The 23,853-nt window shown below is 40.8% G+C and overlaps 1 protein-coding gene across 1 annotated transcript in view; it reads right to left on the bottom strand.

The window, feature by feature from the left end:
* Nucleotides 1-3,587: 3,587 nt before the first annotated feature.
* MRPS27 (mitochondrial ribosomal protein S27) overlaps nt 3,588-23,853 on the bottom strand; it is a 48,427-nt gene continuing 28,161 nt past the window's right edge. Inside the window, exons 5-11 of the mRNA XM_059833593.1 lie at nt 19,125-19,239; nt 18,532-18,610; nt 17,102-17,217; nt 14,138-14,240; nt 11,746-11,888; nt 8,204-8,350; nt 3,588-4,012 (exon numbers count right to left, since the gene is read on the bottom strand). Coding sequence (XP_059689576.1) covers nt 3,773-4,012; nt 8,204-8,350; nt 11,746-11,888; nt 14,138-14,240; nt 17,102-17,217; nt 18,532-18,610; nt 19,125-19,239 — 943 coding nt within the window. The 3' untranslated portion in view covers nt 3,588-3,772. The remainder of the gene's footprint in view (nt 4,013-8,203; nt 8,351-11,745; nt 11,889-14,137; nt 14,241-17,101; nt 17,218-18,531; nt 18,611-19,124; nt 19,240-23,853) is intronic.

Here is a 23,853-nt window from a genome sequence, read left to right as displayed (position 1 = left end):
TTCTAGGAGAGGTGATCCAAAAAAAGGAGACAGTGTTACTATCAAGAAAGATTTTGGTCTGTCCCCGCCAGGAAATATTTTGCCAGCCCCTCCACATATAAACAGGTCTAGGCAGCTGTCTGGAACAGTGCAGCAAGGAGCTGCAACATTTCAAAAAGCTTGCATGTACTAGTGAGGAAGCTCTCTTGGGTTGTGAGCTCGCATCGAAGGAGTACCAGGGTGCAGGACTGGATAAACTCAGCAGCTTTTTGTGCTTGTAGAGCACAAAAGTATTTTCTTTTTTTATATATGCATATATACACACATCCACATTCTTCCCTTAGCATCAGAGCTCACGTTTAAGCAGTAGCAGATCAAAAGCTGCTGTATGGCTTCCCTGCCCCCCTTCTAAATGCGGCTGACTGCCTCAGAGCGGGTGATGGCTATCACAGAAATGCACAGAAAGCCGTGGGCGTCCGGACAGAAGGGCTTTTGGCTACCTGGGGCCCAGTTTCACTCCTAGGTCTTCCTACAAGTGCTCTTCAAACTTCTTTTTAAGAGTAATCCAGCAAGCAGCTGAAAAACAGGTTGTGTGTGCAACATGATTTATGCAAGGCAGCAAACAGTCAAGTCTATCTTAGTTTTCCTGGAGCAGGAAGGAGAAAAGCAGGTAAGTCAAGCTGAGTCGGTTGATACTCCATTGATTTTTGATGCTGCTGTGTTTGTGGTGCACAGCTACTGTCCCTGTCTCCCTTAGGAAGCCGAGCACATGCCTGAACAGCACTGATCTGTCAATTACCCTCTCACAATTTGTGTGTCTCACTGTTGACCTTGCTCAAAGCTAGTAGGTAGCAGAGAGCACCAAAGGGGAGAGTACCTTCCTCCCCTCCCTCAAGCTCCAGTTGCTAATTCGTATTTCCAACCTCTTGAGACTGAGCTGTGTCCAGGGGCCTCAAACCTCAGGGTGCCCGAGCCCTTGGTACCCTGGGCTGCTTGCTGTCTGCAGAGCCAGGGGCACATTGCTGTCTGAGATGGGGGTGCGGGGCAAAGAGACATGGCTGGCCTTCTTGGAGAAGGGGAAGAAATAAATGTGAGATGATATACGGGAGGAACTTGAAGGGGATCAAGGGTGAGGTCTGAGGGGAAGCAGTGATGAGGATTGCTGGAAAATTCAAGAGGGTGCAGGTAGGCTTGTGGGAAATACGAGGATTTGCTAAGTGAGAAAACACTGGTTTGGCAGAAGCTGGTTGCTGTTGAGTGAGACAGTAGTGAGACTGAGACAGTAGTGAGACCTGGGGCGGAGAGAAGCAAGATGGAGGCTAGTGGACCATGGAGAAATACTTGGCTGGGGTATGAGGGGGAGGGAAGAGGGGCCCTGGTGTGCAGCTGGCCCAGCTGGTGGAAGTGTCAGAAGTGGTGTCTTGCTCAGGGTGATACCGAGAGGACAGATAAATGAGAGGGCTTGGCAAAACTTTTGGCTCCTTAAGGCACAAATGATCTGGACCCTCTGCTGCAGGTCTTGGGTTTGGTGTCCTTCGCCTGGCCCCCACCTCCCAAAGGCAGAGGGGTATATGGGAGCAGATTTGGGCAAAGGCAGAGAAAGGTCCTATCTGCACTGTTTAAGCTTTGGACTGGGATCAGAGCATTCAAACCCACAGTGCCTGGAGTAAAACAAGGAGGCAACCTGTAACAGTCATTAACAGGCTACTCAGAGCTTAGAGGAGGATTTTTTTTCTCCTATTGCTGTGATAGTTTAGTCTAAATAAATGGAAAGGGGGGGGGGGTTAGTTGTGGGGGAAGTGAAGAGAGAGCGAAGGGCATGGCAGCTAGCAGTTCGCTGGAGCTCAATTAGCATTAGCAGCCTGGCATATCTAGCGAGCAGGGTGAGGGAGGGTGGAGGTGGGGCCAGAAACAGGCTCCTTGTCCTGCCAAGAAACAGATGCTGACAAGAAACAGAAATGTGGCAGTGCCCTTTGTGGCCTAGCCAGTGCCTCATAAGCAACGGGATCAGCAGCTTCAGTCGCTAGAGACCATGTGTCAGCATGGAGGGTCTTAAAACTGTGATGGTGTAGAAGAGATCCCAGGAGGGAGAAGTAGTATCTGTAGACAGAAGCTGAGAAAGGAATCAGGATGCAGGAGTGATTGTGAACCTTTGGAGGTTCTCTTCCGATAGTGAAGAACTGAAATACGTGGTCAGGGAAGGGGCACTTCATTCTCCTGTGACTGGACTAGCAATGATGACCTCTTTAAAGCCACCAGTTTTAAGGAAATTGTTCTTAAAGAGTGTGTTTGTCCTACTGTCCCTTAAGGCTCCCTAACTTATCCTAGTAATCAGAAAGCATTTAGATCAAGAAAGAGGAAAAAAATCTTCAGAAGACTTGAGAAGAGTTGACCAGGAAAGTCCACTGCTGGTTTCATTAGGCCAAGCTACAAAACCATCCACTTACCTGGAGACACCACTCTCTTACTGCAGTATGGGAGAAACTATGAGACATGCTACAAGATGGGGTCAACGACCTTACTGCCAAGTTTTTGTGTATGTAAAAGAGCAATCAGGCTCTGAGTGCATTTGCTGAGAATAAGAGGGGTATTTGGTACATGCAGATTAGATGCTTCTTTCCTACACTTAAAACAAATTCACTTCACAGATTTGCAGCGTGTTCTCACTCAATTTACAGTGAGTTTGTGATGCGAGTTTTATCACTGTAAGACTAGACAGGTGCACGATAAAACTCGAAATGCTTATCAGACCCTATGGTAAAGCACAGTGAGACAACACTATTTTTGCCATAACAAGCTGCAATACAGCAGGGTTGTTGCTAGGGTCTCACTGTTTTCAAGGAACTTGCCGTGCCATGAGCTGCATAAAGTCGATGGCTGCAGCTGATGAGTGACAGGGAATGTAAGCAGGGATGGATTCCAATGCATGCCACAACCAATGCACTATGATCCTTTCCTCCCTTGCCGTTTCCTTGTGCTCTGTGTGAATAGCTATGTTGTTTTACCAATGTGAAGAATGGGGCATGGCACCAGGTACACAGCTGAGACAAGAAGGGAATTAGGTCAAAAGCCCCGTGAAACAGCGCCCAAAATATAAAAGGAAACTGCACAGCAGTATGAGGATCCTCAGTGTGTGCTCAGGTGATTGTGTGTGTTTCTCTACTGACCTTAAAAATGGAGCAGAGCAGCACTAGTGAAATCAGAAATTTCTAACTTCCTTACAGGCAAGGCACATCTGAGTGCCTGTACAAGTGCTAACTGACTAGGCTGAAACTCTCTAAAAGTAGTTTTAAAAACAGTCTAAAATTAGGCTTCCAACTCCGTGTATAGTAGCCTGAATTTTCCAAATGGGTTGGGAAAAAAAAAAGCAATCAATATATGTTAATCCTCTTAGTGTCTGAAGTTCTGAGTAGCCAAGGCATTCTTTCCTGTGAGAAACCCCTACTGAAACAACTTGTGTTTGAAATTCTTCCCTCCTCTTTTGTTCATGCCACCCTCTACACCTTTTATCATAAGCAAGCTACTTCTTACGCCTTTGTTCCGTTGTGTTGCCTCCATTCCCCCCCCTGCCTGGCTGATGCTAGGAGGAAAATACATCATATACAGGATGAAGATTTCTAAACCACATGTGCTTTACTTCAGGAAACAGGCAAAATGGAAAATGTTTAATTTGCATATAGCAGTCACATATAGTCACACTTGCAGCAGGATTGAAGTGAAATATTAATAATGGTGAGCACTTCAGTTCACTGACAGAGGAATGCATATCTCTATGGTAGTCTGAGTTCCAGTACTAAGCAGATGCTTTAGCTAGTTTCCTAGCTTCCATTTCCTGCTTGGCCTTTTCTCTCAACTCTCTTTCTCGCTCAATGAGAAGTGCTTGTTCTTGCTCCCACTCCTTTAGCTTCTGCTCATGTTTTGCAATGTCTTCCACTTCACATGCTGGCAGCTTTTCCTTGACAAGTTGGGTGGTCAGGGTTAACAGGCTTTCAGATTCAACCTTGCCAAGTGAATGCAGCTTAGAGTACAGCTCCTGTCATAAAAAGGGATTTTGGTGGGGAGTGAGAAGGAGAGAGCCAGTCAGTCACAAAATAATCAGCCACAAAATACTTCCCTATAACAACCAATACATCACTGATTGAATCTAACTATTAGCTGGGCTATACAGGCCAGGTAACTGTTTTATCCTAGCAAAGTGTTTTGAGTGTGGTAGCTGGTACCATTTCTTGAAATGCTAAACTCTAGAATAATTTTTTTGAGCAACAATGATGTTTCATTTTCATTAACCATTGAAATTCTCTTTATTTTTCCAAGTTCAGTTATCTGGTATTAACAAAGATCAGCTGACTGGTCAACTACAATAAATATAATCTAAACACCTTGGCTTTGTGTCTTACCTCAAAACCGATTAAATGATTTGCTTCATGGTGCCTATATTAGCATCCCTCTCAGCAGATGCACATCAGTTTAAATGCTCTCTTGCTAACAGCATGCTAAGTAACTCCCATGATTCTTCTTCCCAACAGTTATGTGATCTGAGGCTTTGCTATGCTTACACAGACTGTGCAACAGTGCTAAAGCAAGGGATATTTTTTCAGGGATATTCTACAATGAAATTAAGAGCAGAGCTTCAGTAAGAAACTGCGCAGTATTTCTTTCTTGAGCTTTACTTATCTAGATTTCATGCAGCATAAAAATGTTAATTCACTTAAGATGATGAATCATCCAGTGATACTATTTCTGGCGTTCTGGAATCTTTAGCCTGATGGCTGACTAACAATCTGATTAATTGCCTTAAAAGTGCAGATACAGAACCAAGAGGAGTTTCCTGGGGGAGAAAGATGATATGGCACTGGCAGATTCTTTACCTCTTGCTCACTTGTTAGATAGCAACACATTTTCCTGATTGTTCTTTTAAATAAAACATTTTACTGAGCCCAGCACTTACAGAAATGTTAAAAGTAAGTAAGTATGTGTCCTAAAGAAAGGTACATCCATGCTTCTTTCCTGGGCCCTTTGAATAAAGCCTACTGTTTTGCATTGCAGGATGATGGAAAGAACATGTGGGGATCATTCACCTCCAGACAAAATGGCAATTCTGGGGCCATGCAGATAATCTGGACTTCCACTTCCGTTATCACTGGAAGCTTGTGTGCTGTGCTGCTGGCCCACAGTGTTCCTCTTATCCCAGCCCACGCTGCCAATAATCTGCAAAGGCACTGCCCCTCAACTCCTGCCTTGAAGCTCTGCCTTGTTCTCACACAGGAAACTATGATGTCCCCTCTGAGGCCACTCCACTTCTCTCTGCCTTACCCAACACAACTGCAGGCTTTGCTGTGTTTTGCCAGACCCTTGAAGGTTTGAACTGGACAGAGAGCAGATTAAAGACACTTTAAAATGCTAGGCATGCAGGTCTGAGGGGCTTAGGTATTTGCCTTTGTGTGGTTTTTGATTTTACGATAAAGAATGAAAACAAACCCAATGGCTTTGAAGCTAATGGACTAAAACCGAACTCTGTAATATTTAAGTGTATTCATCTCTATTTTGTTTGAGATGTCAGTAAGTATACAATGCACCAGTGAGAAACACGAAGAGACCATACAGCTTGGGTCTGGGAAGGAACTTGACAACTATACTCATGTTTACAGATTAGATACTCAGTTTAAACATAACTGGTTTAGATCCTCAACACTCTCCCTACTAACCACTACCAAGGATGTGCTGAAACGGGGGTTTATGCACTGAACCCAAACAGTATGAAATTGAACTAGAGAAAGGCAACAAACTGGAAACTAGCAGCAATTCCATCCTATGCCATTACCGGTACCACTGAACTCCAGGAATCTTCCCTGCTTTGCTGTGATACATTAGTGAAACTAATGTAGGAAAGCACCAGGCTCTATGTCCTGCAGGTACCAAAAGGGAAGGTTCTTAAGTGGCTAAATCACTGACTTTTATAAGCAGTCTCCAGGGCTCTGAAAGCACACAGTTAGAGAAGGAGCACTGCTTTTAGAGAGGGTGTTCCCAGCTTTTATGTGATGAAATTCTTGCCCACTGATCATTGACACAGATGGAAGTAATTGCCTGAGGAACACCGTATGAGTAGTGAGCCTCAGCATACGGGATCTGAAAACAGGTAATTACAACACGAATGACAGTGTCAGACAAGAGTCTAAATTACAGCTCTGAAGGCTTTATCTGGAAAGAGCCAAATGCCCTTAAGACCTGTTTGTTTTAGTGGAACTGAAGGCCATGCTGCCACTCACACATCATACCTGTTAGGCTGCCGTGGCTTTTTCAGGTACTTCCACAAATAGCTGTTCTGAAGGTTGGTATGAGACATGGAGTCCAAGTACATGTATAAAAGCCATGCAGAACAAGCTACAGTTCTAGACAGAACTGTATGTCTGGAGCAAATCCACATGCTTTTCCTTGCATACCCAGGTGTATGACTTGTGAAAGAGAACTGGGCAAGCAGAACACAGGAGCAATTGGTTTTGAGCTCAAGGAGAAAGATTGGAACATGCTGGCTAATGCAGGGCTGGACAAAGTGCAACCAAAGAGTTCTCAGAAGCAGCAGTGCAAATCCTGTGTTGGGGTTACATCACACGAGGGGCAGATGATCTGTGTTGGGACAGCTGCTGTGAATGCCAACATCACCAGGTTGCTTCAGAGCTGCCACCTTGCCTTAGACTCCTATGGATTTCTAGTGAACTTTTCTGCCCTGTGAACTATGCCCACAGGCATCCAGGGGTTCAACTGGGAAGACTGGCTGGGGCTGGCCTAATGGATTTGAGAGAAGAGTCCAAGAGCTCTTTCAGGCTTAGCTGAAATGGCATTCTGACTTGAGAGCTCCTTTTCTCATACAGACAACCAGAAATTGTGGCTTATTTATATATAAATTACTGTTGGATGCCTAGACTTCACATTAGGGCTATGTCTTTCTCGCATTCAGACTCTTCTCGTGAAAGCTTAGTGGTAAGTATTGGGACTATAGTTTGTTGGCTCAAAGTCAGGGCGCTCACTGCCACACCAGGGAATGCCTGAACTGCGGTTAATTATGGAACTTGTGGAAAGGTTGAGGTGAGAAGAAAACCACCCTCTTGGCACTGGTCTGTCCCCAATTTGACATTTAGGCCTTGTTTTGAGCACTCTGCATTATTTTCTTCAAGGCTAGACAATGGATACACAATGAGAGTCTCATAAAAATGTCTCACTCCCTCCTTCAAAGGGCACTTGTGTTTACTTAATTCACTGTAATTCATCCAGGCATTAATCATCACCTGCTGAGCACCCACCCAAACACTTTAATTAAAAAGTTCTAAGTGCCTACAAAGCAAGTTTAATATCTAAAGATTAGTGGCAAATAATTTATGTAAATAAAAATTAAAGAAAGGAAAAGTGTGTGTATGTGAGGTGAAACCATAGGATACTAGTCTTTTAACTTCTGAAATTTCTTTAGAAGAACAACGGTCTGTATCCAGAACAACTGTCCAAGGTCGTGACATCAATAATGGAAACTGATGGACTATGGCAAGAGTACTGCTCCTGGAACTAGAAGCCGGATTAGTTTCAATCTGGGGTATTTGATTTTTACCACAGCACAAATCAGAGATGATAAAATAAAATGAGCTCATTATATAGCTATGAGATGATCAAATAAAATACACTCATTATACAGCTGTGCCCTAATGAACAACTGTTTGTGTTTCATATTGTTATCATCAGCGTGACGACCTAAAGATAAAAGGGAGGCGATATGGCCTTACTTAATTCCCCAGGCTGAAAGTATAGGATGCAACATTCCTGCTTAATCATACCATACACAAATGGACAGTAAATTCAGGATGGTCTTATGCCTATTACAATTTATTTTAATGAGCAAGAGCCCACACAAGGTCAGATAATGGATCTCTAATGACATACCACTTTCACAAACAGGATTGGATTTATCATTTTCATGTATGAAAAGTGAAGATAAAATCCCAGCAGACAGACAAAAGACAAGTGGTCTTGAGCATTTATGTCTTTGTAGGTTGCTGCTTCCTGTTTGAAGAAGTGAAAATGTAGGGTGACATCAGTTTCAAAAATGCCAGGTAGGACTCCTGATGCACTGAAGGGGTGTCAGTCTACTAGCCATAATAAGCCAGCATATGTATTTTCTAGTATATATTATGGAGATCTACTACAGCTTAGAATATTTAGATAAATGTAACTTTCCTACCTTGAATCGGCTGTAGTACTTGGGTGCTTTAGAATGCTCTGTTTCTTCTGATTCTGCACACTGTGACTTCTGCTTGACTTCTTCAGCTTCTTCCGGACCAGGTTTTGCTTCAAGGACAGACTGCAAAATGGTCTCCAGAGCATCAATCTGAACAATCACATTTGTCTTTGTTAGCATGAACAGTTTGGAAATACAATCTGAGTAACACTGCTGTCACGTTTACAAACAACTTCATGAGTTACCATGTATTTTGAGATTACTTCTGTGTATGATAAAAAGAAAACCAAATTATAAAAGGAAATGGGACTTACTCTTGGAAGAATTTTGTACTGTACTTGGGACCTCCAAAGTTGGACATTAAATCTCTGCAACAGAACAACTCTGCCACCCCCTGTCAACAGTAAAACTTCCCCTGACTCAGATGCTCACTAGTATTTGCAGATCTGTCAGGCATTAGGCTAATGTCTCCTCTTGGCCTGATATCCGGTTATAATACTAACGCTAAATCATAGTCACAGTGATAACAGCACTAGCGTGATACACAATCACAGATACATCTAAATAAACTATTACTATGGAATGTTTGAACAATATAATCTCTAATAGATCATCTCAATACCTCTTTGGTGAAAAGAAGCAGGAAATTACCTTTTCAGCAACAAGAATGTTCATTCCTATCATCGGTTTGACAAGACAATTTAACAAGAAAAATGGAAATGTAGGCATATAAAATATTGGTATAAAGTATAATCTGTGACACCTCTGTTCTCTTAATGCTTTTGTCTTTCGAGGTAGCAAGAGAACCACCCTCTCCCTAATCTAATTGCAGTTGTATCAAAAGAATGCATTAGCTTCACTAAGGGACTCTGTAAATTACTTCTGTATGTATTATTGATACAAAAGATGGAGCTGCTATATGGATGCTGCTGCTGTTTTGGGAATAACATGATCTCCATAACTAGAATCGTTGGACGCAGGTTGCCTGTATTTTAAAGTTCAGCTTTTACAAATGCAAAGAGCTATTATCCTTCCATGAATCCTAATTCTGAGTGTTCATCAGTAGGATGAAGTAACTGTGTAACCTTTGAATCTGTGAAAAAGCAAAAGGGATCTTGACACTTAAGGTTTCATTTTCCTAGCATAAGTATATAATGCTAAAGGAATAAAAATTAGGCTTATTTGAAATAACATTCTTGACGCTGAAATGTAATGTTCAAACTAGCAGTACTGAAACAGGATGAAATAAGCAATGAAATAATAACTATGTGCTTGAAAATACATACACTCATTTAGAGACTTTCTCAGACAATTGAAAAAAACAAAACTTGTCTTGCTTGTTCACAGTTAAAACAATATAGCACAATACTAAAACAGTACTTCTATTACGTTGTTAAGATATAACGGCAGAGAGAAAAGAGACACCTTTCTAGTCAGAAATGAATGGAAGCTTAAAGCCTGCAAGAAAAGTAAGTGACTAATAATGATTGGGCAAATCACTTGAAAATATTTACACCAAAACTGCACAGTTAAAAAAGTTCATTTGAAAACCTCCCTTTTACATAATAAAATTTATTCAGCCAGAATATAATATTACATTTTGGAAAAGAACCAAGTTCGCAAAACCAGGGGTGTGTCTTTCTCAAGTACTTATTGTGTGATTGTGCCGGCATGCAAGGACAATGATTTATAACACAGCCCATACTTCTCAGTGCTATGATACAGATTTACAAGAACTGCATAATGGTCAACTTAGTCCTGCCCAAGAGAGGCCCAGGATACTACAGGTAAAAAGGGTTTACAGGACTTGAGGTTGTTTCCATCGCATCTGCTGCTGAATTCAGTAGAAGCTGATTGACCCTAATATTAACCTGCTTAGTGCTCTTAGTCCTTCATCCTTAGGAATACTGCATTTTAGTTGAAAATAGTGATTAAAAATATCTTGTATGGATTTTAACAGTAAAATCTTAATAAGCATTTTAGGTAGATAAGGCCAGATGATGCAAATCAATACACTGTAATTACTTTACACCAGATAAGCATATGGACCAACGTATTCTCCTTGTTCTCCTTTCTGCATTGGGGTCACAAAAATGCATTACAGAAAAATTATTTTGGTAATAACAAACCATCCACAGCTGCTCTTGGTCCTCAGCTTGGTGAAACTTATGTGACTTGCACTATTGTTTATATACTGCCACCTAAAATCCAAATGAGGCCAGGCATCTCTTCAGGAAAGTTTCTGTGTGGCTCTCACAGTCATTGCTTTTTGGGCTCTACTACTGGATTTGTACAGAGACACTTGCGGCATTAGTGAGTAATCAGTAACAACCTTATAAAGTAAGTTCTTAGTTGTTCACTGAACAAAGTAAAAAGTGTCTCTGCAAAGAAAGCATTGCTAGATACTACTAGTATCAGTATAGAGAAGGATGGGATATTCTATGGACCTGCTGTACCACAGACAGATACAGACTTGTTTCAACACTAGGATGTTCATTAACAACACAAAGCAAGCTGAGGAGTTCCTTAATTTGCCTAGGGTTTGTAAGCAGAAAAAAAATCACAAGCATATTAGGCTGAATTCTTCAGACTTGGAGCAAGGAAGAAATCTCCAAAACCACACACACAAAGAGGTAACTCAAAATGGTGGAAGTTGCAGATGTGATACTTCCTTCCTTGCACTGTTCAGTATTACAGAGCTGCTTCCAAGCATGGAGCAACAGACAGCAGAACGTGCTGAGCAGTGCCCTGGCCTTTGTCAAGAGAAATGCAGAGACTTCAAGCCTAGCAGTGACATTAGCAAAAGGAAGACTCCCATCACCAGAGACATCTTCAGCAAAGAGTACCAAGAAGTGGAAGTGAGACATCAGTGCTGTTTCTGTGGTTCAGCCCATGTGGTGGTGGTTTCCTAAGATGCTCCTCCTAAACCGTTTGATTCCAGGATCAGCCTGATGCCCCAGAGCACGCCTAAGCCCCAAGTCCCTTAGTCAGTGCTGACCTCACAAATGGACCAAATCTATCCATCCTCCCCAACTTACTACAACCCTTCTAGAAATCACTCTGTATTGTTTTTGGATCAGTATCACTCAGGACAATAGCATCTTGGAGGGCACAGAATACATAGAATTAGCTGGGAGAGGAATAAGAGGTGATCTTTCATCCTCACTGCTAAGAAGTAGGTCTCTGAGTGAGTTAAAAAGCTTGGAAAACAAAGGTGTCTTCTCATCCCCACAGACATGTGCTTCCTGTGACACAGACCCAGGTGTCTCTATAGGGAGGGGAAGGCTTAGGAAACATACTTAAATAGTTTGTGGCAATAACAGACACTCATTCCCAAAGACATGCCAGTAGACATCATCGCTGGCTCATCAGCCAAAGCAATGATGAGCCGTTCTATAACATTACTTCTTCTCCTGTCTTCCAAAGACCTCTGAAGTATTGCTGGCCCTCTTCTCAATTAGCAAGGTACAGACTTCACAGGTTTTACTCAAGTTTGGCTTCTATGAAATTCCCTCTGTTCAGCAGGTAATAGACTTCATACTTACTGCTTCTTTGCAGATTTTGCTGTCCTCTGACAATGAAGCCACGTTCTCCATCACTTGCAAGGCTCTATTCAAGTATCCAGGTGTCCACATCAGTGGCATTAGATTGTATACAGCTCTCAGCCCTTTATTCAGCTCCACTTTCCCTGTGATAAAAAAAATACTTTAGGACTAGTACTTAAACACTTGAGTCTTAAGAGAATCCATATGGACTGGCTCTGTTTTTTAAAAGTGACAGCAAGTGTCTTGGCTTCTGTGGTAAAAACAACACACTACTCTACAAAGCTGCTCTGGCAGAACTGCTATTACCTTATCTTGTTAAGGTGCCTTCTTTTTGCCCAACTTCATGGCTATTACATGTTTGTTTCTGGTTCCTCCCCATTCCCCCTCCCCTAGAAATTTTGTCCAGATGGAAAAGAGGAAAAGTGGTCAGGTTTTTCTGGTTGTCTGGCAGTTGTAACAGCAGCTCAGAGCAAGATGTCTGAAGATCTCAGACAAATGTCTCCTCAGCCTTCAGGGACTGACTATGCAGCATGTGTGCACGAAATCTGAGGCTCTGGACTCATCTCTGTGGACTTTAGGGTCTACTCACACATGTGTCACGGCCAGACTGTACAGTATTTACAGCATGCTCCGGCTAACTATACAGCTTAGTACCCCTGTTTCTGCTGGAGCTTCCTGAGAGGAAATACGGGAGGCCTGCCAAAATGAAATTTCGGTTCTTGATTTAGGACATTCTGTGCAACAAGGTCTTTGCTGACTTTAGCAAGACTTGTGATATGCAGCACCACTGACAATGTGGCTTTTCTTCTGACGATAATTACTAGAGAACACAAAACTCCTACATAATAGAGGAAATGTACAAAACTACAATGTGTTGCAGTTGGTGAGTACTAATTTACAATTATTGTCACTCTAAGGTTTTGATTTTGTCATTGTCAATGTAACAAATAATACCACTTCAGTGTAGCTTACGAGAGTTGTATCCAAGCTCTCAATCTAATTTGCGCTCCGGCTATAGTGACACAAAACTATGAAACACACCTTATTCTTCTTTACATGGAAGAGAACAGTTTAGGAAAAGCAAAGCAGTAAGTGCACAGACAAAGCTTACAGACTATGGCTAAATTAAAATAGCTGAGGTGCTTGAGGCCACTCTGTGCCCATAGACATCTTTCACTCTCTCAGAGGTCGGTTCCATTAGTGTTGGCAAGACTATGGAATACGTGACATAACAGTAAATAGCTTTTGATCTACTGAATGCCAATGTCATGGAACGAGTACTACTGCTCACAGACAACAGTGAAGTGCATTTTTGAAATACAGCCACTACTCAACCAATCTATATGACATAAAAAGCACCCCAAACTGAATGCCAACTGGACAGCCAAGTCCCTATTTGTATCAGTATCTCCACTGGATAACAAACTACAGCTCTATGGAAAATTCTGCTTTCAAATTAATTTTCATGTTTATCCCCCTTTTTGACTGAAAAAGAGTTTTTGTCTTAGAGTCATGATAAATCTGAATCGGCATCCTAACTCTGCCACTACATAGCATATTTTGAGGCCACATTTTAAGAACAAGTCCACTTTTTATTACCTTCAATAAATTCCAGAATAAAATATAATGCAGTAATGGAACAACTGCATAACTGTAAATTTTAAATTAATTAATTACTTTCAAGTAAATAATCATTTTGTAGAGAAGGACAAAACCCATGTGCACTATATTTCTCTAAAGGTTAGAAGAAATTCAAGAATTACTTACCCCATTCCCCTTCCCTCCAATTCTGGATATACTCTGATCTAACTGCTCTTTAGTAATACAGCATATCATTAGCAGTGAAGACTCCTTAACAGATACAATATAAAGGCACTGCTATCTGCTGTTCTCAACAGAAACATTAACTTTACAGTGAGTAGTAAATGTTCTAAACATAGTGTTTTTCAGGCTGTGCTCTCTGAACTTCTTGATGTTTAAGGATTATTTTAAGAAGCTCACTAACTAGAAAAATAGCCTCTTGTCCATAACTTAAAATTGTGTTACGGAACTCTGTACTTTTGTGGTTTTTTTAAAATCTGTTGGTCCACAAACAAACCAACCCTACTGTTTAAGAACATCTTCTTTCTTTCAGCTGCCAATCCAAACCTGCAGGGAGCCCTAAAGGAGTTTCTGAAGCTGTCTGACAAAGGGCATACAGTTCAAATCCATACTACCCTCTAGGCTTACAAAACAGACGCAGTCTTAACTCTGAAATTGTTCCTTTCACTATTTCTGCCTTTTTTTTCCTTCGCCTTCTCCTTGATTACATTTTAATAAAGCAAAGATGCCAATTTAATTCAGCCATTGAAGACAAGAGGGAAAAGACGACCGTGAGGGAGGTCAGACTTACCAAGCAATGCATAGCCATACAGCTGGGAGCTATAACCCACAGCGTTTGTTTGCTTTAGACCCGTAAGCACTAACGACGCTCCAAGATTTCTCTCCTCTTCCCACTGCAAATAATGTAAACTAAGTAAGTGCTTCTTGACAAACACAAACAAAAACAGCAGCAGCCAAAGACAGCACACCTGGCTTTCATCAGATGTCTTAGCAATAAAGTAAAGAATCATCTGTCTGATGTTCAGAGTGTCTAATGGTCAGAGTTACAGTATGTATATCCTGAGGAATAGTACACATTATACTGAGAAACACCTCTCTTTCCAGAAGACAGTAAAATGTGAGTGGTTGAGATTTTGCATGGAAGTCAGTCAGTGCATTTCCTTCAGGACAGAGGGTTACACTGATTTATATTGGCCAAGCTCTGTCTCTGTCCTTTATGTCCTACCACTTGCTTCAGGCTAACACTGCTGAAGAAAAAAAACTACATGGCTTCTGTACTAAAGCAGCCTTTTCTTTTAAGTATGTGGTAAGATAAATGCTCCACTAACCCTCACTAGAATAGGAAAATGATGAGAGAAGAATACGCTGCTAATGGCTGCTCTGAGTCCAAAATCTGCACTGCAAAAAGAACATATGCAACTCACCAAGACCACTGTATGCCCCTGGCTTAAAAGTATAGCTGTCTCTCCAGCCAGAGAGAAGTACCATCTGTCTGAGCCAGACCACCAATGATGGCTAAAGAAGGGCACCCAATCAGAAGTACATGAAAACCACAAGAGTATTGTGAATTTTGTTTTGCTATGGGATAGTACAGTACATTTTTCAAGACCAGAGAAGCACAAACATCAAGGGTAAATGTCTCTTTACTGCAAGCGAAAGGAGATGAGGAAAGAAGATGAGGAAAAGGAAGCTATAAAAGGCAATAGATTAGAGGAAGTCTGACTCTCTAACACATGGTTTTTGTGGCAGGGTACTTCAGTGTCTTGTTTATTACCTTATGACCTGAAACAAATATCCCTGGTGAAAGGAAGACGCCTTCTGAAAAATTCCCTGAGGTACACTGAGTCTTAAAAATCACAAAGGTTCAACCTTCTGGTTTAATGCCTTATTCAGAGATGTCTTTTCAAGGTATGGCATGTTTTTGTGTCTCCTTTTTGAGTGCTACAAAAATTTGCGTGTTATCACCTGACACAAAATACCATCACCTGACAGCCAGCCAAGGTATTTGCCTGACCCATAAAAGGGATACAAGGAGATAGGGCTGTTCCGTGCTGAATTAAGCACTCCAGCTGAACATTATAGGAAAATCAGATGCAACTGAAAAACGGGGCTTTTAGTGGTCTAGGTTCTTTTGGGAGCTAGCCCATTTGGCTCCAAGAGCTGGAGGAACTGCAAGAACTTAACACCTTTGCAGTGGAAGGTAGCAATCATACTGATTGCTTGCAGCAGTCAAGGAAGAAACTTCCTGGGGACAGCCAAGACCAGTCAAAGATTTCAGTGGTGTTTACAACAGCAGAAAAATGGAAGCTCTGTAACACCACTGCTATACACACTAAGGACTAACACAGTCAGATTGCCCAAGGTTCAGCTCTCAAAGTTAAAAAACATTTCATCAGGCTGCTGGACCCTAAGCTACAGCCAAGGGCCTGTCTGCAACAGGACACTGGCCGACCTGTCTCAAACCTTAGTAAAAGGGAATGGGATTTTCAGGAGTTGCTGAGCAAATCTCGTAACTCTGTCTACCACCATTTCTTAAATCAAACACAGAAAATTGGTACTGAGCATTATGAGGTGTTGAATGGTACTCTGTATGGTGTATACATATAAAAATATGGCTTATTGCTGTCTTTGGATAGGGTTGTTTCAAAATGCACATTAGTAAGCCACAGCTATATAAACATGCTTGCCTTAAAGGTGTCATATGTCCACACCACCCTTGTTTGCATATTCAGCTTTCATGAAACACTACACATATTGACAAGTGCTTGTCTTTGCAGTGAGGGTACACAAACATGGACAAACAAAATGAGAAAATGAGATTTTGGTCCCTCTGCTTTTCATATTCAAGTGATCAAGCATACTTGACTTCTGGGGAATGGAAGAGAATACAGAACAAGGCAAATGCACATCTGTTTTCTATAGTGAAAACTGAAATTGCAACCCAACTGAGTAAAGCCTTAAGGCATCTGTAATATGCATTTTGGAAGATGCTTCATGTAAGACAAATGGAGGTTTCAAGCATTTTCCTTACAGATGATAACACGCTATTGAAGGCTTTTGCGAAACTATGTGAAAAGTAGCTGCCTAAAATGATAGACATGGAAGAGCCCTTTGCTGATACCTACTCAAGACCCTTCTGCAAAGGTAGAATAATGCCACTTCCAGGACCCTGAACTGTCATGTTGGCCTTAAGTAAGCAAGATGTGAATAAGAAACCCCTAATCCTTGGAGACAGGAAAGATGTAACGAATTTAATTTTAAAACAAATATATACTAGAAACAACACACCCAAAGCCAAATGAGATAGTAAAAATCCTAGTGAAAATGTTTTATGATTCTGCAACATCACCATTACCAAGCTCTAATGGTGAGCAATACTCACTGTAATAGGGTCCTATACAAGAGGCAACACAGGTTTTTTGTGTTCACTGACAGAGCCCTCTTTGAACTGAACTGAAATGTCATTTCATAACCTTCCAATGGGCATATATTACATTTGAAAATCCCAACACACCTTCCCTTTCAGAGAAAGGGGCAAAAGGGGCAACAAGTTATTTGATGGCTTTCCTATTTTGTTCTTTTTTTTTTTCCTTTCTTCTGCAGTTGTAAAAATAATAAAAAAAAAATGAGTACTTATTTTTTCCAGGTGAACTTAGGGGAAATAAAATATATTCAAGATTGAATGCCTAACTGACTGCACCATGACACTCAGAAACGCAGGCTTTTTGTATCATTTTGAGTGTGGTCAGCTTACCGTATGTTCAGACTTGGTTGCCAGGTACTGGTATAAAACATAGAGAGAAAGAAGCTGTGTTGAGAATTCATCAAAACTTTCTTGCAGCATGATCTCTGTTACTACTGACATAGCATCTACAGAGGTAAAAAATACATCATCAGCAAGTGTAAATTTCCACAGCTCCCTTTCACACCCACTCACGTTCACTGATAGTTTATTGCTGTAGTATGTTTTGAAGTAGTTAGGGAGAAAGTTAAAGATTTCTTATGACTAGTAGTATAGAGTTAGTCTTACTTGTTGAGTTATTCAAACACACTGTGAGAAGGAAGAATGGGTTGAATAGCACGAGACCACAGCAAAGGAGCTTTCCAAACTCATCTTAGCTCTACACTCTTCATTTGGCTCTTCTTTGCTCAGCCTTTCAATCATTAACATTTTTTTTAAAATCTCTAAAAATTACTTCTTTGTTCTTGTGTTTAGATTACAAACAAGAGAAGACTGGCTTAAATTCACTGCCCTTAAGGTGACAGGAGAGTACAGTGGAGCAGAAACGTTGTCACAGATCACCCACAGCACTCACTGTATTCAGCAAACAGTGCTCTGGAGGAGCTCCACACAGAGTTCCAGTGGCACTCCCTGTCAGGAAGGACAGTTTGTTAAACAAGAGGCCTTGAGCCTGTCACAGAAAAGAAATATGGATGGAATAAGGGGGAATTCACAGATAGGGGGGCTCTCAAAATAAAATAAATATATGTATTAATTTGCCATTTAGCAAAACCTGCATGATAAAAGCTATAGACAAGTCCTGCAATTCTATTGTCCCTTTCAGTTATTTTTTTAACAAGAGGCTTATGCAAAGAAAACCTCACTGCAAGTCTACAGTACCAGAAAACCTGCAGTGAAATGAAAATCTTAAATATTTGTCATCAAACATGAGAGGATTATTCATCTCAACACTTAAACAGTCAATAGTGAAAGACAGGCACCTTAACATGGCATTTCAGCATAGCTGGCTCTCTCCAGTGACAGACAGGAAGTCTAGACAAACAGTTTAGATATGTAGCTTTTTGAATAGCTAAATGTAAGTAAGATGAACTCTACCAACAGGCATTTTGATTCTTCTAACACTCTAATTGTCACTAATAACTCCTATGATGTCGTTAGCATTTAAGTCAGACTTGTAAAAACTGGAGAAGTCGGTTTACATTTGGAATGGGATTAATCACAGTAGAAACTGGGAATTGCACATGTTTTCAAAATTATGTAATGAATAAAAACCCAACAGAAATGAGACATAAACATGCAGACAAGTAGCTTAAAGGAAGGAGAAGGTGTGTTTTTAAAGTGACTTCAGAGAAAATATGGCTAAAAGTTTTAAATTCAAAGAAAGCCCCTGCCGATGGAAGAGCATACAACTAAACATGCAGAATTGGTACATGTTTTCTTACCTTCATATTTCTTCTGCTTTATAAAACAATCCAACAAAATATTGAATGTAAAATTATCTGGGAAAATTCCATACTGAACCTGAAGAGAAGAAGGAAAAAAAAATCAGTGTGAAAATCTGCTGTTCAAATCTTCCCAAGCATGGCGCTGCAGGTATCAGAAATATCAGAACCATGGCATTACACACCACTGCAATGTGACAGTTAGTCAAGCAACACAAGGAGATTAGTACAGCTCCTGTGATGTAGGTCTTCTAACTTTTGATGTACTGGATTTGTTTTAGCATTTTATCTGAGCCTTTGGGACCAGGAGGGGCTTTGCCTATCAGGTTTTTATACCTCTCCTGCATCTAGCATGTTTTGAACATCAACACTGTTTAAAAACAAAAAGCTTCCGGGGAAAGAAGAGGAAATAAAAGCTGTAAAAAGCTTTAGCTAAAATTCACATGCAACATTGATTTTTGTTCTGACAAAGAAATATCTGAACTTAAAACCACAGTCTAGAGGACCTGGCTGCAATGGGAATTCCAGATAAGCCACACTTGTCTCAAAAAGCTGATCAAATGTATTAATGGCTTTTCCTTGTAAAAACTTACCTTGTTTTTTAATGTGTATAAGGCTTTATCTTGTGCACCATATTTTAAGCACTGTCTGATCCAGCTGTGGATGGTCCAGTCTCTCAAGTACCAGCAATTTGGACTATGCCGAAACCTAAAGGATGATAGTCGAGGGGACAACATGACTCTCTGTTATCACAGAAGAAAATTCTGTAATCAACAAACTACAAGTTTCAGAACCCCCACCTTTCATGATCTCAAGTATAAATCTGTCTGTATTTTACTTTGCAGTCAATCAACAACAAAACTTTGATACACTTTAATAGTGTGTACGAAGGGGGAATCTGGCATTTTCACAAATGCGTAATATTTTAAACTTCTCACTTTCCAGAAAGCCTACTGATTTTCCCCTTTAAAGATTAATACCATGAAATAATAGCTTGGTATATTTACAAAGGCCAACTGAGATTGCTATAAACACTGTAGTACTTTTTAACCTCGTGCTTCTGATTGTACAACGTTGTATTGTTGCTGGTCTCATCAAAGAGCAACTCCGCTACATTACTGATGACATCAACAAGCATCGGAATTGCATCAAAATACAGCTGGGTCTGAACCTTTGGAGCTTGTGTAATCTGGTGTCTCCCACACTTTCTAACTCCCGCCTCACTTCAACCACGTAAGAATTCATTGTGCCTCAGCACAGGCCATCCCCCAGCTGCTGCATGCTTCATTTATTTTAGAAATGCTTCATCAGTGAGGCATGCCTCATGCAAGGGGAGACTCTGCTGGAGAGCCCTCTCCTGCCTCGATGCACTGGCTGCCTTGTTCTTTAACTGTTCTTGTTTCTTTAACCTGTTCTGAGACACCTCATGGCATGGCTTCAACAGTCTTCCCAGGCAACCTACTCCAGTGCTCAAGCAATTTGTAAAATCAAATACTTTTAAGTTCAGCCTCTTTTATTTTGTCCTTATTCAGACATATACACTTTGCTCTGTATTTGGAGAAGTGGTGACAAAAAGCATATGGAGCTTTACCTTTGGCAAAGACTCAAAAAGCAATTAGGAGTCCAGTGGCAGGAGCTGCTGCCTTGGTCGTGGGCTGAATTTCACACCCTAGTGTGAAGAGATGCACGCAACCTTTCTCTCAATTCAAACTGTATGCATGAAAAATGGGCTCAGTCCCCAGCACAGAAGTGACTGTCACTTCCTGCAGAAAATGATCTTACAGGTCTTTTCCAACCTTAATGATTCTGTGATTCCGTGTGACTGAGCTGGGCTCATGTGCAGATGCTTGCAGCCTCAAGCCAAGCTGCAGCACCATTTAGAGGCAGGGTTGGCTCTTCCATCTGAGTGAGCATGCTTTCCAGAACATTTATCAGATTAACGTGGCCACCAACTAACTCTCTTTCCCCCTCAGTGAATCTCTGTGTATTGCATCCCACGGCTGAGGGCTACACAGATGACCAAGCCTGGAAAAGTACTGCAGCTTAGACAACCTTCAGAATGAAGAAGACATCCGTGCCAAAAGTGGAGCTAAATAACTACACAAAGTCTAAATATACCATTTTGTAAGTGACACATGAAATCTCCCCATTAAATTCTAACAGAAAAAGAAAAGCATGCTTTGAATACTAAATTCCAAACATCCGTTTTGTTTCTCTAATTGCTTTCCACTTTCTTCCCTCTGGAGTTCAAATATTGGGAACAGCAAGAATGTGTATTTCCTTTCATTGCAGTCCTGTTTCAATAATACTTACCGAAAGCATCAATTACAGGCATTTGGATTTAATCATATTTTGATGAAACAATTATCTAATTGCTACAGACTGTTTCACCAGCCATTTAAGATGGGTCAGAGTGCAACACCAGCACCCAGCAATAAAGCTGCCAGCACCTTTTAAAGTTGCTTCATTAAATGGTTAATATTGTTTCACAAGTGGAAAACAACAGACTTGTCTTATAAAAACATGACACTGATGCTCTCAAAAACTTCGGCCTTTCTTTTGACAAAATCTTTGGCATCCTTCCTACTAATTAGTCACACAGGATGGAAGCAAACATTAAAAAAAAAAAAAACAACCCAGACCCCGAAGGTTTTAATGAGTTTGAATATTCACCTTTCTGCAGAGCTGTATTTATTCTCTTGAGTATACCACAGTGAGAGAGAGCACTCCAATACCTCCTGCACCTTGGGAATGCTACAGCCTACTGTAATGGTGAGATGTTTTCAGGCTTCAAAGTCAAATTGCTCTTGGACAGTAAAAGGCCTAACAGGGATGTGATGTGGTCTAGAAACAGGATGAAACTGATCCTAAATCAACACAAGTTTCTGGAATCAACAGGCACAAAATTCAGAGCCATGTTATAAAAACTCTTTTAAAAAAAATCTTCACATGAGCTTTGTAGGGCTGGGACTGATTCGAGTGTGTGTGTGTGTCTGTGTGTATGGACAACCACAGGATCTACCAGATATAATTACTGTATGTTACTATTAAGATCTTTATGCTTGGAACAGGTCTCCACTGCGCTATGTACTATGCAAATCAAAAAAACCCAGCTTCTCAGCTAAAGAATTTTCTAGTTAATTCTAATAATTAATTACAAAACAGTTGCCTGGGAATGAAGAGAGGGGACTGGTGCCAAAACTCTTCTGTCTCCATGCCAACAATGCAATACATGTGCATGTACACGATCCCTCAACACTACACACTTCCCTTAATCCATGATATGGTAGGAGTATTGGAAGTGAAAGGGAAACAAGTACCATGCAATCTTTAATTGTTTCTGACTCATAAAATGCTAGGATGAGCTCTGTCTTTATTCTACTAGCTGAGAAGAGAAGCCAACAGAGTATCTGTTTTTACAGCTAACCTAGACAAACCAACCAAATGTTGTGGCAGGCATTTTTATTTGAAAGCGAATCAGGGAAAAGAGGAGATTGCTGGTCATTTTTACAAGCATTAACATCTCCCCCCTTCTCTCTCTCTGTGAAACACAAAACAGGATATAATTAAGCCAGGCAGTATGTTCAGGGACAGATGAAAAGACAGAAGGAAGCTAAAACTACAGAAAGCAGAGGATTCAGCGTGAATTAAATAAAGGAAGCTTCTAGCAATTGCTGTGTGTTTAATGGAAAGACCAGGAGGTTATCTTGCAGATGTCTGCTGCTGAAATTCATTTTTCTGAGAACTAATAAAAACCTGAGAAGCACAAAATTCTTATAATGCGTTCAGAAAAGACAAGGAGAAGCATCCATAACAGTATTAGGGGAGGTCCCTGTTGGTACACTTTAATGTTAATGGCTAAAGAATCAATATGGTCATCCTTCCAGTCACTGAACTGAGAACATCTTCCCCCACAGGGAACAAGAAGAGGAATATCTGTAAGACAAGGAATTCCTGAAATATCAAGGTCATTGTGAATCTAACAGCACACAGTGCAATGGTACTAGAATTCCCCTTAATTTGGAAAATTGTTCAAATGATGCAGTCAGAAACCTGATTTTCATTAAGCCATTGCTTTGTACTTGCAAAATGATTGTAACTTGGAAGAGATACGGTGAATGTACAGCCTCAGTACAAAGCAGCCAGAACATTCTTAGCCAAACAAGTGCGCACTCCCTCTTGCTCACAAACTGGCCAGTGCATTGGGCTAAGAATACATTTTTAGTTTAATAATTTTCTGCACAAGGCCCTGTTGCTCATTATTTACAACAGTGCTGAAGTATTCATGCTGTGTTAAAGAAACTGAACAATGGAAAAGTTTATCAGATGCTCAGAGTACTTTATGGAGTGCTCTACTAATACAGCAAGCATGACTTACTTCTATTGGTGCCCTCCCACACTGCAGAAAAGCTGAGTTGCTTCCCTTCTTTATTTATTTTAATTTTTTCTTTCTTTCAAATTTGTTTGGTGCCATCAAGTGGTGATGCACTCTAGTGCTGCTTTCACATACCTTGTATTCTCAAGGGAAGTAATACGTAATACCCTGAGAGCATATAGAAGCACCAATATGCTAGACCATATTCTTTTCCCTAGGTTTGGTAGAGGGCAGTTCATTGCTTTGGGGACAGTCACAAATGAGGAATACAGTGAAGAAAAATTCACTGGATTACAGAAGAGCAAGTGCTGCAGAAGTAATATACTACCATGAACAGCTCTGCTCTATGGACGGAAAGCCAGCTCAGCAGATCTGTTCTAATTCTTTGCTAAGCTGTACTCTGTGGCTTTCTTAAGGGTTGATCCAATTTCTGGTACCGCCAGGAGCTATCCTTGTGCAATACACAATTTTTTTCTCCCTGCCCCTCACCCACTTCCCCCCCCCAACCAGGAAGAAGAGTCCCTTTCCTTTCTCCAACTTTGTGTGATGTAACAAGTATTTTGTAATGATCTACACATCCAGTGCACAGAACTGTATGATCTCTTAGGCCTCCAGATTTCTTCAAGACATTCTAAATTTCACTTGCATTTTGCTTTGCTAATTTTGCATTACCATACATAAAACCAAGTCTTTAAATAAAACCTTTTGTACTATAATGTTTTTCTTTGTTCTTATGCTTTAGAGATTCCTGTACCAACTTCTGCCACATTGCAAGGAAGTGGAAAAATTACCAGCAGAAGGACACTGAGCAATCTCCATTCTTTCATTATTTCTAATATACATAATTTAGATGTGTTAGTGTGCTTTCCTCAGAGTTAAAACCAAAAAGGTTTCATATGTTGCTAGTCTGCTTGTAGGATCTAGTCCAGGAAAGGAAGGAACCTACC

This window comes from Gavia stellata, chromosome Z, assembly GCF_030936135.1.
Source record: "Gavia stellata isolate bGavSte3 chromosome Z, bGavSte3.hap2, whole genome shotgun sequence".
Lineage (NCBI taxonomy): Eukaryota > Metazoa > Chordata > Aves > Gaviiformes > Gaviidae > Gavia > Gavia stellata.
Note: the sequence above shows the minus strand (reverse complement) of the source record. Positions and strands in the feature narration are given on the sequence as shown.